Genomic DNA, 17,371 nt, shown 5'->3' on the forward strand with positions numbered 1-17,371 from the left:
CTGTAAAACACCCTTCCACCCGTTCATTGATGTTTTGTGTAAGGGCCTGGATTCAGAATTACTCCTATGCTGTCCATTCTTGAGTGGAAACAGGAAATGCCTTAGGTAAATATGTTACCACATATTATGTCAATCTCCAAGACTTGTAAGGTATTAAATATCTCACCACCTCCTTTGGAAATGTTTACCTTATGGTACTTTGTAAACATACTTCTCATAAATCCACAGATGAAATATGTAAGTGGGGAACAACTTCCTTTTGATCTGTGGATGGGATAATCATCAAAAGTATGAGGAAATGGGGCACGTGGGTGGCTCAGTCGGTTGAGCGTCTGACTCAACTGCAGCTCAGGTCATGATCTCACGGTCATGAAATGAAGCTCCGTGTCCAGCTCTGTGCTGGGAATGGAACCTGCTTAAGATTCTCTCTCTCTCTGCCTCCCTCTACTCCACTCTCTTTCTTAACCAAAAAAAAAAAAAAAAAAGTCTGAGGAAGTTGCTGGTACTGGACCATCCTCTTTTCTAAGTACTGCTGGCTCCCTTCTTTTTCTCTCTCCTCGTGCCTTCCGTAACCAGGGTTTTGAGCAAGCAGCAGAAATGGATTCTGGCCAACTTCAGCAAATAGGGAATTTATGGCAAGGATGAGGACAGCTCCTGGGGCGGACTGAAGGTCTAGGCTTGGAATAGGCAAGAACCAGATAGTCGTAGGGCTCTGTGGTAGGAATTTCCACTTTTCACCCAGCACTGTTAATGATATCAATGATCTTCATTCAACCCTCTGTCCCTTGCGTCGTGACTGTCCCAGGAGAGGGAGGTTTGATTGACCAAACTCCAGATATATGATCAGTCTTTCCTTGGCTGAACTGTGGCCTCCAGAAATTTGGTAGAAGCCCCAGGGACCCTCTTTGGCATCTGTAACATTGAAAGCCACCTGGAGTTACTATCTGTTAAGAAGGAAGGACGCTGGAAAAGGAGAATGGATGCTGGCTGTCCCAAACGTCACAGGTCTGTGGGTTTCACCCTCTTTTCCACTCCATGGGGGTTTGTCCCTCTCCAACTCCCCCTAGCCTACGTTGACCTGTGTGAGACAGATGTGGTCCCTGTGGGCAGGGAATTTAGATGCCAGCACAGGTGAACCAGTGATTTGGGGGTGAGCAAGCCACTTAACCTTTGAGCTGCTACAGGTCAGTGCTGAAAGGAGGCTGAGCCACATCTGAGTAGAGTTTGGGACACTAGCCCCCTGTGTTCACCATCAGGGAAAGCTCCATTTTAGAAAAGCAGGCCCCAGACCACTGATGAAATACTTTAAATTGCTTAAATACATTTAACACTGATATCTTCCCTGTGGACAATTAACTTGGCTTTGGTCTTAGTCATCTACAGTGTTCCCTTAAGAAAGGCTGGGGTGTCTGGGAAGCCCGTCGGTGAAGAGCTAACAGCTGAAAAACTGAAATAACTGACTTCTCCCAGCCTCTCTTTTTTGCCCCCAAACTTAGGTGTCTAAAATCCATTCACCACCCCACACTGCCATGTCCAGGGAACAAAGCACTTTGTCATAAAAAAAATTACCTTCCTTGGGCACTTAGTGAAATGTGAGTGCCTAAGCCGTAATTCTGGAGCATCTGATTGCTGTAGAAATCTCTTTCCAAACACTTCACCAGATAACTAAGGTCCAGAAAGCTTAGGAAAACTGCCATAATACCTTTGATTTATATGGGGTCTGCTCTCAAGGTGCCGAAGTTCTAGTAGATTCCTCACTGTTTCTAGCATCTTTATAGATTGGATGGGCAGTGTTTGTGGTTCTTACTTTCTTCATTGGGAGAAACCAAGGCATGTGTTAGAATAAGGACATCTGGGACTCTCCTGTTTAACATTGTACAGCATTGTGGCCATTTGAATCAGCTGTCTGTTTAGTCATACGTGTGATTCTTGGGGGTTTCAGTTCTGCCTCTGTAAAATCTCATGCCTTGCTTATTTATTTATTTATTTATTTATTTTTAAATTAGATCTCTGCTGACGCTGCTCTGGCTCAGGCAGGCATTCCTAGACATTCCGTAGCTTCCTAACGTGTCTCTCTTCTAGAATTTTCTTTCTACCCTGTTCCCCCCAGCAACTAATGAGAACCTGTAGAGATCTTAGAACCTGTTTATTAACGGGAAGGCAATAGTGTAGGGTCATTTAATGAGCAGCTTTGGAGGCAGAAAGACGGGTTTGAATCTTTATGTCACAATTTCCTCAGATGTGACATTGGTCATATTTTTTAACAGCTCTGAACTTCAATTTTCTGATCTACAATTTGGAGAAAACTACCATGTATGGTTGTGGTGAAAATTAAGTACTGCTGTTTTTGAAACATGCAGCAAAGTGGTAGACTCAAGTCAGTGCTTAATAAACGCTTCCTGTTGCCTTTATTGCAGAGCAGTTGAAATAGCACGGAAATGATCTGCGTGATAATTTAGAGCTCTCGGAGACAAGTTCTTTTGCTGCATTAATTCTTGGGCTCTTTTCCTCTTTCGTGGTTATTACCTTGTTCAGGTCTTCTTTCTTTTTGGATCAATTTTAGTCCCTTGTATTTCCTAGAAAGTTGTATTTCCTAGAAAGTTGTCCCATTTCGTCACGATTCTAAAATTGACCAGCAGTGGATTATGTGTAGTATTTCTTACATTATTGGATTTACTCTATATATGTCTATATTTCTTTATCATTTCTAATTTTGAATTTCTGTACCATTTCTCCCCTTTTGTTGATTAGGTTAGCCAGAGTTTTGGTTGAATCTTTTTTTTTTTTTTTTAAGAAACAGTTCAAGGACTTGTAAGTTATACTTTTTAGTTTTCTGGTTCATTAATTTCTTCTTATTTTCTTTTGTTACTTTAAAACCTCTTGATGTGAACATTTAGTTTAATTTCACTTTCTCATTTACTGATGAGACAGCGTTCGTGTAGATACACCTTTTTTTCAGGCTTTGCCAGCCAGGACTTGTGTGAGCTTCTGATCAGTTCCTCTTCTGGGCTGCTCGTGTTCAGCTGACCTCATCTTGCCCAGCCAACAGCAGGACCCCTGGAAGAGCTACGTTAGGACTCCTGACTAGCGGTGCCTGAAGCCCAGCTTACTAGCTCATACAAAAAAGGAGCTGCATGGCTCCCATAACTGGTGGCCGGGGTGTACGTGCCTTTGGGCAGAGTTCAATCCAGGGTGTACGTATTTCCGGAGGCTTATCTCTCTTTGTCTTATAAATCATCTGCTTTCCTCTAATTGTTTTCCAGTAGCCTCTTCCATGGGGTAGGGAAAGATGGGTCTTGCCTGTTGAGGTTTTACTCAGTCCTCATAGCTAGTTGCTTTGCCTGGGCTCGTGACTACTTTATTAACTGTCGTCCATAGAGAAGACATGATGGAAAGACTTTGCTTGTAAAATGAATAGGGTTTCTTTACATAAGAATGTAGAAAGGAGTTAGCATAGTGGGAATACAGACAGAGGTGTAAGGCACGTTATCTAGGACAGATGGCGGTGCAGGCTACTGGCGCCCAGACTTGGTAAGACCTGATGGATGGAGAGAGAGGGTAAACCACAAACTTCCTGCAAATCTGTCACTTTCCAGACCCAGCCTTTTTATTCACATACAGAGCACCTCACCTGTGCCCAGATCAGCCCCTGGATCTCTGGGAGGGGTACTTGGAGGGCCGGTAGAGGTCACGCTCCCCTCCCCCACGCTCTCAGCGGGCCTCCTCCAAGTTACCAACAAGAAATAGCTATCACCTCCAAATGTTTTGCCGCATCTCATGAATTTTAATTCTTAATAGCCTTATTTTTTCTTGTTTTCTAAATATTCTTATTGTTGTTTGGATTCCCTCATTGATAAAATAGTTGTTCAAGAGAGGATGTGTCTGCATTTAACCTCTTCATGGTCAGGTTTTTAGTTAGGTTTGGATTTGAGGTACCCTGTGTCCTTGTCAGGCTTCTGCTTAGGAGCATGTGTACCAAAGGACTGAGCCAAATGGTGTGAAAGTTCAGCATGGAATGGACTCTCTGGTAGTGACTAGATTGGAGAACAAGGCTGGATTGTGAGGTCAAACCGATTTGCACATATGGGACAGGTAGAGAAGGTGGAAGGAGATGTGTCTAGGCTTCTGGAATGCCCACCTGCTCTGTGAATCATGTGCTGCTGGAAGCTCAGCGTGAGCCTTCCTCACCTGAGGGCAGATGGGCCCAGAGGAAGAGGTGGACCTGCTCTGGGATTTTAATGTGAAAAGGCGAGCCCAATGGATTTGGGGTTCTCACCACTTGAGTTCAGTGTTTCTGCTCCTTGGGAATGAGTAATGGGATTTGGGGGCCAGGAAGAGAAAGGCACCTTACTTAGTTGAGGTTAATGGCATTGTGGTTACAATTGTGACCTAAACCAGCTTTCGTTCTTGAGATTTAAGATTTCCTTTGTCGTCTGAGATCCTGCTAATTTTCATAAATGCTCAGGGAGTACTGGAAAATATGGACCACTCCTCTCTCTTTCGCTCTTGCTCTTTATTTATTTATTTATTTTTTGGTAATTCATTCCTCATATTCGCCTTGTAAAGTACATTATTCCATTCTGTTAGAGTCTCAATTTCTAGATGTGTTTCCTGAAGCAGCTGCATCTAATTTTCTGCTTGGCATAACCTGCCTTCAGTGTTTTGTGTGACTGTCCAGCCCTCCTGGGGTGGCCTCCTGGCCCTGGGTCCTGTGGCCTCAGGAAGGAGCTTTGCCACCCTTTGGCTTCCTTTTTAATAGGTGGATCCCTGCACTTGGAGGGTCATTTCTGAATTTTGCTACACTCCCAGCAGTGACAGGGGACCCACATAAGCTTCTCCCTCTGGCCTCCAGAAAGAGCTCAGCCCTTCACTGGGCTGGGACCGTGGTTTTCTGTCAGGCCTTGCTCTGACACCAGCCATTTTCCCCAGAAGCCCCTGAGAGTTGCTTTAACTGGGTCATTCATTTATATATGTTTATATTTATATATGTGTGTTAAATTTGTGTATATTTATATTCATTTATATTCATACACACACACACATCCATGTGTTCAAACTTTGTGGGATGTGCATAGCACTATCCCTAGTTTTTTTCATTTATGTGGGAAGAGTGGAGGTTGAAAGCCATGCCCAAGTCGGTGTCTGGTTCTCTTAACACCTGTGTGCCCCAGTCCCCTGCACCTCTGCCCCGTCCCGGAAGCAGTTTCCCCTTTATTTGTTCTCCTGCAGCACTAACCCTTATCCCTGAACCATCTGTTTAATCTTACATTAATTGTGGTGTTTTGTGTATATATAATGAGTAACTAAATGGATGCGTCATTTTGCTCATACACATATGCATTGTACTTATGAAAAGACTTGAGGTATTTATGGATTAAAATACAGGACATGTGAGGACAGCCTGAAGAAATTCTTTCTGAAGACAGGTGGGGTAAAGAATATCCAGCTTCCCACCAGAGTGACCCTTTGCCAGGTGGCTTTTCATTTTTCTTTCATGAGCATGAGAACATGTCATACGGCACCTGCCCTCTGACATTGCTGTGTGTGCATGTACCATACTGTTGACTACAGGCACGGGCTATACAGCAGGTCTCTAGAACTAACTCCTTGTACAAAACTGAAACGTTGCTTTGCTGGTGGAGCTTCCTGACATTTGGGGCAAAAGCAGATGTGAGTAGGGTTTCTTAGTATTTGAGCAGCTATTCGATGTGTTCAGATCCATCCACGGCGATAAAATCTAAACTGTTGGTCTTCAGAGGCTCAGCCACAGGCGTCACTGATGGGCTTCTAGAATCCAGTCGCTCTAACAGAACTCTGGAGAGTGACCGTGGACAGTGAGGCTTCTGGAGGAACGACGAGAATTCTAACTCTCCTCTCCCTGCTGCTTCATCATCGTGGAAATCCTCCAGTTTCTTCCCTGTCTTTACCCCTTTTCTCCCTGATTGTTCTAACGTTGAGACCAGGAAGCCAGACTACTTAATCCATAAGTCACCAAGAAGGTATTTTTCTGATTAAAATATCAGAAATCATATTGACAGCACAGGGAACCCTAAATTTCACAAGCCCTCCTACAGAAAACTCGCCACCTTCATCATGAAGAGGATTTGCTCAAGTTATAGAGAAGTGCATGAAAGAAGAACTTGAGACTTTGAGGAATTTGATCACTGTTTGGTTTTATGTATAGATATTTGACTTGGAAGGGAAGAGTCTCCAAATATTCTCTATTTAGAGTAATTAATTGACTAACATCTGTGGGCTGGGGGTGACAGAATTGGTCACAATAATCCTTGAATTGTTTCGTTATTTAGTGGCATTATTTGCCTGGCGCCTCAGTTTTATGAACATTTGAAATGAGAAAAGCCAAAGCGTCTGCTCCCCTGTGAGCTGGATTCTGGGGCTGCAGCTTCACTGTCGTGAGGCATCCAGCAGAAGCCATGTGAGATGGAGAAGCGGTTGAAGAATGCAGTTCCATTCCACCTTTCCAAAGACAACGAACTGAGCCACCTCTGTCTCTTGGACCCTCCATGGTCCTATTAGACCAGGATAAGGTCTAGATCAGCCTCAGACAAGCACAAACCAGAAGGATAAGGGAAACCAAGCCTGTAGGGTGCCCTCCTGAGAGGCCTCTCAGTGGAAGAAGAGGCGCCAGCCGAGACCCTCAGCATGCTGGGATCCCAGGGTGGGAGCCCTAAGTATCTAGAATGTTCAGATGAGGCCCTTGTGGGAATAGCCATCATATCTACACACTAATATGCGCTGTGCCCATTTTTCTCTGTCCCCATGCCACTACAGTGGTTGTTCCTGGTGGCTTTAGTGACCAGCCCTTTCACTTGGACTCGGCTCTCACCAACCACTGGCCCACCATCCTGACCTCCACTTTAACTCCCCTGGTCTATACTTCACCCAAAGCAAGGCTAGTTTTTGTTTTGTTTTGATTTGTTTTTAAAGATAAACCAGATATAGAACTATCTCCTTTCCTAATCATAGCTTGTTTTCACCTAGAATGAAGATTCAAATTCCTAACTGCTCTCCAGGTATTACATAGTCAGCTCCGTCCTGGGTCTTGGCTCCCTATCACTCATTTCCAGCCTCACTGACCTCCCTCCTCTCCTTCACGCCTGTCAAGCTCCTACCCCCCAGGGCCCTGCATTTGCTCTTCGTTGGTCTGATGCTGCTCCTGTCTTTGCATGGCTGCTCCCTCTCCCCTAGCAGACCTTCCTTCAAAACCTCCTCAGAAGGGCCTCCTGGCCACCCTTCCTGACATAACTGTCCTCCTCAGTGCTTCCCAGGATATGTGGTAAATGATGGTTTTTAAATTTCCAAACCATAGTGGGTTGATATTTTTGTAAAATGTAACAAACCTGTCGCAGTGAAGTCCAGCTGCTTAGAGCTCTCCCTCTCAGTCTCTCTGTTTGCCTCATCACAGCCGGCCAGGCAGCAGACGCTTCTGGGCCAGCTCTGGTTGCAGATGCACATGATTGCCCTGCCTGTATGTCCTTGGGACTCAGCGTTCTCTGTAATCCTCTGGCTGGTGTTTTGTGTCTCCTGGTAGAATGTTCACTCTACAATGGTAGGGAGCACACTCCACGATGGTAGGGAGCAGGTCCTAAACTTGTCACCCCTCTACCCACAATGCCAGGACTAGTGCTGATGCACATGAGGTTCTCAGTAAGTCCTTGCTGAAGCTCCAGTACCCTGATGTGCCTGTCCAGCCCCGCCTGACCCGGGTCAGGGAAATCATCCAAGGCCAGGCTGCCCTTTCCCCACTGTTGTCTGCTTTTTCTTAGCCCACATCCAGAATCAGGCCTGCAGTCGCTCCTACTGTGACTGGTATAGAGTACCATGACCCTTAAAGTAGGAGATGGAGGGGCCCACCCCCACAAGGTTGACTCCCCCCCAGACTCAACTACAGATAGCCCACTGTTGGCTGGAAGCCTTACCGATAGCATCAGTAGTTGATGAACACATATTTGTGCGTTAGTATGTATTATATACCATATTCTTACAATAAAGTGAGCTAGAGAAAAGTAAATAGTTATTAAGAAAAGCATGAGGAAGAGGAAATACATTTACAGGACTGTAAAAAGTCCACAAATAAGTGGTCCTGCATGGTTTACACCCGTGGTGTTCAAAGGTCAACCATAATTCCACTTCAGTGCCATGGCTGAGTCACTGCGTGACCTTGACCAGCTGACTTCAGTACCACAGGCCTCCATTTCCACGTCTGGAAAGGAGACATGGCATTTCCTTCCATCATGAAGTCAGGTAAGGCTCTCGCACACACTTTGGGATCTCCGCAAGGCTGCCCCAGAGGGGCTTCACAGCCGTGCACTAATCTTTTTCTATAAAAGACCAAACTTTTTCTACAAAGGACCACATATTAAATATTTTTGATGTTATGAGCCATGTAGGGGTCTCTGTCAGGTTTTTGGGTTTTTTTCCGACTCTTGAAAATTATAGAAACTGTTACTAGCTCACCCAGACCAGGGCGAAGCTTGCCAGTCCCTAGTGGATGGCAGCTGGAAGTATATTTCTTTGCGACTCAGTACATTTTATTTTCTGTCTGGATGAAATAAGAAATGTGACCCGTAGTAGTTTTATTTTTCTTCAGTTGCCCCTCTTGCAAAAAAGGTTGTTCATCATTTTAGTCATACTTTCCACTCTTTGTTATTTGCAAGCACATTTTAAGTATTAATGCATTTTAGAACAGCTTTTCCTCAGAACAGAATCATGGTTCTCCAGAGCAGAGTTGTTGGTTTGTGTGGGAGATCCCATCTGAAGATCGTTTTGAGTTAGGCGAGGCCCTTGAGGATCCATCCAAAAGTAGAGTCTGATAAAAACGCATTTTTGTCTGCCATTCAAAGTGGATTGTGTTCTTAATTTCTTGAAGTTTTCTTATGAGGACTTGTTTGCAGACATGGGGTTAAACCTTCAGTTGAATTTAGAGCTGATACACTTACTCTTATTTCATTTCTTACTAATAGCCAGACGTGAATTATTCCGAGTCCAAGCTTTTATAGTACAAAGAACTTTCTAACTGCTAAGTTACAGATAAGGCATACTTGGAAACAGTTGATCTGTTGTAAAATCTGCCCCATGCCCTGCCTTTGCTGCCAGGGTCCCCTGGCTTCTTGCACACAATCTCTTGCCCTTCTTGCAAACCACTGCTATAGATACTCTCATTTAATGCCACCATTCTCCCATTTTTTTCTTAAAGATTTTATTTATTTATCTGACAGAAAGAGCACAAGAAGGGGGAGCAGTAGGCAGAGGGAGAGGGGGAAGCAGGCTCCCTGCTGAGCGGGCAGACCAACTCGGGACTCAATCCCAGTATCCTGCGATCATGACCCGAAGGCATATGTTTAACTGACTGAGCCACTTGGGCACCGCACCCCCACCCCATTCTCCAACTTTTAAAAAATATTCTTTAGGGACACCTAGGTGGCTCAGTCAGTTAAGTGGCCGCATTCGGCTCAGGTCATGATCCCAGGGTCCTGAGACCAAGTCCACTTCAGGCTCCTTGCTCAGCAGGGAGCCTGCTTCTCGCTCTGCCTGCTGTTCCCCCTGCTTGTGCTCTCGCTCACTCTCTCACTTGCACTCTCTCTCTCTCGCAAATAAATAAAATAACCTTTAAAAAATATTCTTTAGTTTCAAATATTAGTAAGATTCTCTGAAGTTGACAAATGACAAGGTAATGGGTCTTAGATTGGTAAAATTGGTAAAATAGCACCTAGGTATTACTTTCTTTAACACTGATGGTTTTGGGGACCACAGGCCGCTGACTAAGAAGAGCAGGACCTTGGTGTAATGTGGATGTAGCTCACTGCCTACCTGATCTTAGCACAGTAGAGTGTGTTGGTTAAGAGGGTAGATGCAGGAGCTAACTCTGGGACTTCCTAGCTGTGTGATGTTGGGCAGTTTTTCATCTACTCTGAGACTCCGTTTCCCCATCTGTAACACGGGGCTAATAAAAGAACCTTCTCCGTAAGATTATTGTTAAGTTCTAGATGAGTTAATAGTACGTAGTGCCACGTAAGGACTAGTTAGTGTTTATTGAGGGAGGAATACGCTTTCGTGGATATGTATCAGTGGATAGCACTCCACATAGAAAATTTTATATCTAACTTGCTTTGTCCATTTAAATTTTCTCCACAGGCTTTTGTCGAGGCCCAGAACAAGATTACTGTGCCGTTCCTTGAGCAATGTCCTATCAGAGGGTTATACAAAGAGAGAATGACTGAACTGTATGACTATCCCAAGTATAGTTGCCACTTCAAGAAAGGAAAACGGTATGTGAGGTTTTATTTAATTTTCTTGTTACTTTTCTAATAGAATGCTTTCTTAAATCTTAAAATACAAATTCTAAATAACTTATCAGTTTATAAAATCTATCCATTATGAAATTGACTAGCTTCTGTGCTTGAGTATGAGAATACTGTTTTTTTGGTCTGTTGTCCATATTCTTAAAATCATGATTTAAGAAATTTAGTAGAGGTATTTCCTAGGAAAGCAACTCTAGATTACAGGAAATTATTGTTGTCTTATGGCTAATATTTGGGCTAGCGGCATTTGTAGACAGCAGTGGGGATTTGCCTCTTAACTTCTCTTTGGCTTCTACTACTAGGAAAGCTTTTATTATATGGATTTCTTTCATCCCAGAGTGGAAGTGGACCAGGAGGTGGCACCTATTCACTTCTTTGTTCCTCTCTCTTTCACACCAACGTAAACATATTCTCTTGTTCTTTTTTTAAGTCTCGGTGGAACCACCACCACAAATTTACTTGAGAATTTCTTAGACCCTCCTCTCTCTCTCTCTCTCTCACTCACACGCACACGCACACATACATCAGCAAGGTACAATCTACATGCCTAACCCTTCCTGCTGCTTGTTTTGGTAGTTAAATTGAAATGGCACACAGAAATGTCCATTCACTTATCTATCATCCATAGCTGCTTTTGTACAACTATAGAATTGAATAATAGCAACAGAGACTCTATGGCCCACAAAGCCTAAAACATTTGCAGTCTTGCCCAATACAGAGCAGGCTTGCTGACACCGGCCCGAGCAGCCTGTCTAGGGAAGGATCCAGAGTTTCATTTTAGAAGATCTGCTTTCTTCTCCATTGAAAAGAAAAAGTTACTGCTTTATTTGATTATCCGTTTTAGTTCTAACAAATGAAGCAGTCTTGATTTGTCCCCATTTAGCTAATATGCAGGATTACAATAAATTATTCCAATACTTAATTCAGGTACCAAACTCTAATTACAGGGAGGTGGTGGGACCTTCCATCCTAGTCCCCATGTCCCTGGCTTGGCCTGTTTGCAAATGAACATTTGTATGTTTTTCCTTTTCTTTGTGGTTTGATTGTACCCTACAGATGGAAAACTCCACGGCTCAATAAAGACCATCTCTGTTCCCCAGGTATTTCTATTTTTACAATACAGGTTTGCAGAACCAACGAGTATTATATGTACAGGATTCCTTAGAAGGTGAAGCCCGAGTGTTCCTCGACCCCAACATCCTATCTGATGATGGTACGGTGGCGCTCCGAGGTGAGTGCTACCCGGCTAAGCCCATAGCAGTCCTGGGGCCCCCACTCACCGCTAGTCCCCTCTGAAATACCAGACGGGATGGACCATATTGGAGAACAGGTGCACATGCAATATCAGGAAAACTAATTTTTGCACAGTGTCTTTAGAATACATGAGTAGCCACATGTTTGTTTGCATGAAGCAGAACTGGAGAATAACTCACACTGGGCCCAAATTAGCTTCTGGGGCTTCTGAGACATTTAAGAATCATCGCCATTGCTTCTAAAATCCCTGAGACCTCTCTGTGTTTAGGAAAAAAGTCTTCTATAAGTAATCTAAGCTCTATGAAGAATGTTCCAGCTGTGAATGTACAACAGGAAGGAATATTTACAAGCTCTCTTTCCTTGGTGGAGAGGAAGTGATCAAAGATTTAAAATTTAGTTGTTTTAGAATTAAAAGTAGAAAACCACAGTCTTGTAAGAAATTAGACAACTTGATACTATGTTCCCTGAAGATGGCAAGTTTAAAACCTGAATCAGTTAAGTTTGACCTATAGTTGCCATGTGTCTCCTAAGTAACCCCACCCTGAGATAACCTCCTCCACAGGCCCTAAAGATTACCCTAGGCTTGTGCCATTAGCCCTAGTTCTAAGGAAGGAAGTTGGCGAGTCACTGGTTCTATAGTTTAATAATTGTATACTCTGAGAATCATCTCTTGTTAGGATCCTAGATTTTGGTGAAGTTGGCTCAGCATTTCCCCCATAGCATCTTCTGTTTTGTAGAGAAAGCACAGGCCAAGTCTCAGCCCTGTGGAGTTGAGTGGTTAGAACATTCTAGTCCTATAATCAATTAGGTGGGAATGAAAGGACCCTGTTTTCATATAACTCTGTGAAGACCCTTTTATAAAGCCACTCAGTCATTTGGTGGTTCTTCCCCTTTTTCCTAAGTAGGCTTGTGTTTGTAAAAAATGATACTTTATCTAATTAGTGTTGAAAGTAATCAGTATTGAAAATAAGATGCCAGGCAGCAAAGAATATTCTTCCATGAGTTGAGCTTGCGGTTGTAAATGAATGTATGGTTCTGTGCAGTAATAAGCCCAGTGTAGGATATTGTTTAATTTTAACAACAAACCTTTATTAAAATTAAAGTTCTTATAACTCATCCAAAAGAACTTCATTATAAGAGGGTCTCTAAAAGTTCATTTCCATAACTTTAACGAAATGCCTGCCACATATGGGTCCTGATAGCTGAAAAGGAAAATTAGACATGGGACCTGGCCTCAGTCTTCTAGTGTTCTGAAAATGATACAGGGAAGTTACAGTGTGGGTAAACATATAGGTTCTTTTGATAGAGTATGATTTTTTTGTACATTTCAAATCAACATTTTTATTTAAATTTTTCCTGAAAATTTTCTAATTACATATAAATAATTTATGTAGATTGAGAAGTATTTTCTCTGCATTGCCTTCTAGACTCTTCTCTGTATTTATATACAGATGAGCTTGAATACTTCATAGCAATTATAAAGGATTAGTAAGTAGGTCTTGTAAAATTTTAAACTTATTTACCACTAACAGAAATTCCATGTAAAACAGTAGGAAGCCTCTGAAAATAGTTGGGTTTCTGAGTATAATTTTCAACCCCAGGTACAGTTTAACAAATATTATAAGAGGAAATCTGCAGTGTCCTGTCTGGTACCAAATGCTATATATATATGCTTTATAAAAGCAAATATAAACAGAAAATTTCTCAACACACATTCCGTAGTGATTAGAACATTCTGTCATGGACTTAAAGAATTAGACACTCGTAACAGTTCATAGATGGTGTTGCTTTTCTTTCTTTTTCGTGGTTGCTTTGGTACAGGCTCTGTGTGAGCCTTCACTGCAACCCTCAGGCTTTATTTACCTGGGCTTGTGCTGGTCAGGTGGTGTGGACGACGTTAATCCTTGAGTGCCAGCGATGCTCAGAAAATGAGGGTATAAAGAGTGATTTCAAATACTTTGGAATCCATTCCAAAAATTACTTAATGGCTTCCATTTAGTTCTGTTACATGGTATGTGTCATAATCCAGTCATTACTGTAAAAGCAGTTTCCTTATTCTTTTCCCCTCCTCTTTAGGGTATAAATAAAATATGCTGAAAGTCTCAGATGAGCTCTGCTTTTAACTGAACTGCTCATTGAATTGTAGCAATATAAACGATGGAAGCATCTTAGTAGTCCAATCCAGTACGTCGTTTTACGGACGAAGAACCTAAGACCCGGAGCACTTGTCCAAGCTCCTGAAGCGAATTCCTGTGTGGCCTGGGCTCAGTCCCCAGAGGTCCTCAGGACAGGCTTCTTGCTGCCTCCCTTGCACATATGGCAGAGAACGTGTCAGGCAGCACGGAGGGCAGCAGGCAAAGCTAGGGGTTGTGTCCCCATGGGCACTGTGTGAGAATTTCTCCTGTGTCCCACAGGCTATGCCTTTAGTGAAGATGGGGAATATTTTGCCTACGGTCTGAGTGCCAGCGGCTCAGACTGGGTGACAATCAAGTTCATGAAAGTTGATGGTGCCAAAGAGCTTCCAGATGTCCTCGAGAGAGTCAAGTTCAGCTGTATGGCATGGACCCATGATGGGAAGGGGATGTTCTACAACTCCTATCCCCAACAGGATGGAAAAAGTGATGGTAAGTGAAGATGGCAGGTGAAGCACCTTTCTCATGAAATACAAGTGTGACTTTACATAACTTGAAAGGCTAAACCCTACATAGAAGTAGTTTGGTGTAGAACCAGGTTTCTTCAAAGGGTGTTGTATCAGCATTGTTGTATGACAGATCACCCCAAAACTAGTGTCTTAGAATAATAATCCTTTTTTTTTTTTGCTTGGGAGTCTTGTGTTGGCCAGGTAGTTCTTCTATATTAGCTGAGTTCTGTCATGTGTCTGTGTTCAGCTGTGGGTCCATTGGCCTTTGGCTTGGCTCTTTCCCATGTCAGGGGCTTTGGCTTTGATCCTTGTGGTTTCTCCTCCTCTGGCGGGCCAGCTTGCTTGGTTTGCCTGGCAGCTCACGGGGAGGTGAAAGGCATAAGCCTCTTTGATACCTGCACTTGTTGCTGGCCCTATATCATGGTGCTGCATTCTGTTGGCCAAAGCAAGTCAGCTTTGAACAAGCTTTTGAACAAGGGAGCCAGCCCCTGTTCAAGGGGTGGAGAAATAGATAAAAGGAACCAGGAAAAACTAGGCCATTATTGCAATCAGTCCTTTTCAAATATGTTATATCTCCCAAGGGGTCATGGAGATTTTTTTTTCCCTTGAAACTGCTTTATTTAATGATGTTGAATGATTATAAATAATTTATAAATTATAAATTTATATATAACATAAAATATAATATAAAATATAAATATTTAATATAAACTTAAATTTATAAATTATAAATAATAATAAATAAAAAATAAATATATTTTCCTACTGTAGTGATCACATCTCTTCCTCCGATTAGAAGTTACACAGGTCATTTGGTTGATTTATCTTGACACTTTCTCGTTGTGAACTTCCAGGACACACCTTTGTTGTTCTTCTCTGTTACACAAAGGTCCTGCTGTGTTCAAGCAGTCTCTTTCTTTCCCCCTTCACTCCTCACCTTTCCAGAGAGAAAGGCCCACCTACCTTGTACCTCGCTGTTGCAAGCTGTCAACAGTCATCTTCTTCATGCTACCCCATCTCTCCACAGGGACCTGTTGTCTTGGTTGGTCTTTACTCATGGGTTTTACAATCCCTTTGTGGGAGGTTTGGAGCTGAGGAACAGAGGTACAGAGGCTCAGTTCCTTGTTGGAGGCCTGGAGCTGGCGAGAAGCACAGCTGAGCCAGTACTTTCTGCTACATATACTATCCCCTTATCATGACCTACTGTATCGTGTCTTGAGATATGCTAGCTTGCTTTTCTGACTTCCCCCAGTTGAATTGGGAATAAGACTATAATTATTTTCATCTCTTTCGGCTATGTTCAGCTTTTGCTACATTTTGGTTAGACCAAAGCAATACTTTTTCCTTAATTCTACAAGAAGGGCTGATTTAAGAGTAGGCTTTTTATTTGAGGATGTTGGCTAAAGAAAGACCTCTGTGCTCTGTACACTGAATTAGCTGCCTGTGTTAAGAGTGGTACTGAGTTAGAAATGGCTACTTTTGAGTTCTAGGAGACCAAATAAGTATTCCCCTGGCCATTTCTTGTTAGAGAGCAATGTTATTAATTTGTGAAAAACATGAAAATTATTATTTAGGCTCAGCTTTCAGTGGCAAAAGCAGTAAAGCTTAGTTACAGTGATTGATTTCAGAAAGGTAACATTTGTTCCCCGCAGTAATTTGCTGCCCTCGTGTCCAGAGGACCTCAGCAGCCCCTCAGGTTGTGTGGTGGAGGGACTTACCAATGAGGCTAAGCATTTCCAACCATGTGCTTTCCGGAAAACCCATGGAAAGTCACCAAGTGCTGTAAAAGCTTTCTTTTATATTATGGTGTTCTCTTACTTCTTTTTCATTGTCCTGGAAGCTTAGTACCTTTTTGTAATGAAAAAAATAGTTCAATCTCAAAACATCTTCCAAAATCAGCAAGTATGTATGAATTACTTTCAGGGTGATACCCAACCAATACTTTAAAAAAAAAAAAAAAAAAGGAGAGTGAGACTTCATCTTTGAGAGCATTTTTAGGTTCACAGCAAAATGGAGCAAAAAGCACAGATTTCTCGTATAGCCCTCCCCAGCACATGCAGAGCCTCCACTATTACCAGCCTCCCTCCCCTGAGTAGATACAGTCGATGACCCTCCATTGACACGTCATAATCCCCCCAAGTCCAGAGCTTACACTCGAGCTCACTCTTAGTATTGGGTGTCCACAAGTTAGACAAATGTAGAATGGTATGTTTCCTCCATTATAGTATCATACAGAGTTTGACCACCCCCAAGCCCTCTTCCACCTGTCCGTCTTCCCTGTTCACTAGCCTCTGGCAACCACGGATCTCTCTACTGTCTCCATAGCTGTGCCTTTTCCCAAATGTCTGTAGTTGGAACCATACACTGTGTAGCCTTTTTAGACTGGCTGCTTTGACTTGGTGATATGCATTTAAGTTTCCTCCATGTCTTTTCATGGTTTGATAATCCATTTCTTCCTATTGCCGGACAGGATTCCATCGTCTGCATACAGCCCAGTTTATTTATCCTCTCACCTATTTTTTAATCCATTCAGCTACTAAAGGGTATCCTGGTAGTGTGCAAGATGTGGCAGTTATCAATAAAGCCACTATAAACATCTGTGTTCAGGTTTTTGTGTGGACATAAGTTTTCAAATACTTTGGGTAAATACCAAGGAGTGTGATTGCTGGATTGTATTGTAAGAATGTTTAGTTTTGTAAGAAACTACAAAACTGCTTCCAAAGTCACTATGAATTTGCATTCCCACCAGCAATGAATAGGAGTTCTGTTGCTCCACATCCTCATCAGCATTTGGTGTCGCTGTTGTTCTGGATTTTGTCAATTCTAATAGGTGTGTAGTGGTATATTATTGTTTTAATTTGCATTTCTTTGGTGACATGATGTGGACCATCTTTTCATGTGTTGCTTTGCCATCTGTATATCTTTTTTTTTTTTTTTTTTTTTTTTTTTTTTAAAGAAAGCACACACATGCACAGGGGAGGGGCAGAGGGAGAGAGAGAATCACCAGCAGACTCCATACTCAGCCGCTCAAAGCCTGACACAGGGCTGGATTTCACCACCCTGAGATCATGACCTGAGCCAAAATCAAGAGTTGGATGCTTAGCCCACTGAGCTGCCCAGGTGCACCTGCAAATCTGCTTTCGTGAGGTTTCTG

General features: G+C 42.7%; 1 protein-coding gene across 2 annotated transcripts in view; it reads left to right on the top strand.

Moving 5' to 3' along the window:
* Positions 1-17,371, top strand: part of LOC111158318 (prolyl endopeptidase) — a 119,689-nt gene that overhangs the window by 12,971 nt on the left and 89,347 nt on the right. For both annotated transcript variants that reach the window (XM_022520289.1, XM_022520290.1), the window contains exons 3-5: positions 10,156-10,289; positions 11,423-11,553; positions 13,991-14,200. In XM_022520289.1, the coding sequence (XP_022375997.1) occupies positions 10,156-10,289; positions 11,423-11,553; positions 13,991-14,200 (475 nt within the window). The remainder of the gene's footprint in view (positions 1-10,155; positions 10,290-11,422; positions 11,554-13,990; positions 14,201-17,371) is intronic.

Source organism: Enhydra lutris, unplaced genomic scaffold, assembly GCF_002288905.1.
Source record: "Enhydra lutris kenyoni isolate GAN:26980312 unplaced genomic scaffold, ASM228890v2 scaffoldscaffold58, whole genome shotgun sequence".
NCBI lineage: Eukaryota > Metazoa > Chordata > Mammalia > Carnivora > Mustelidae > Enhydra > Enhydra lutris.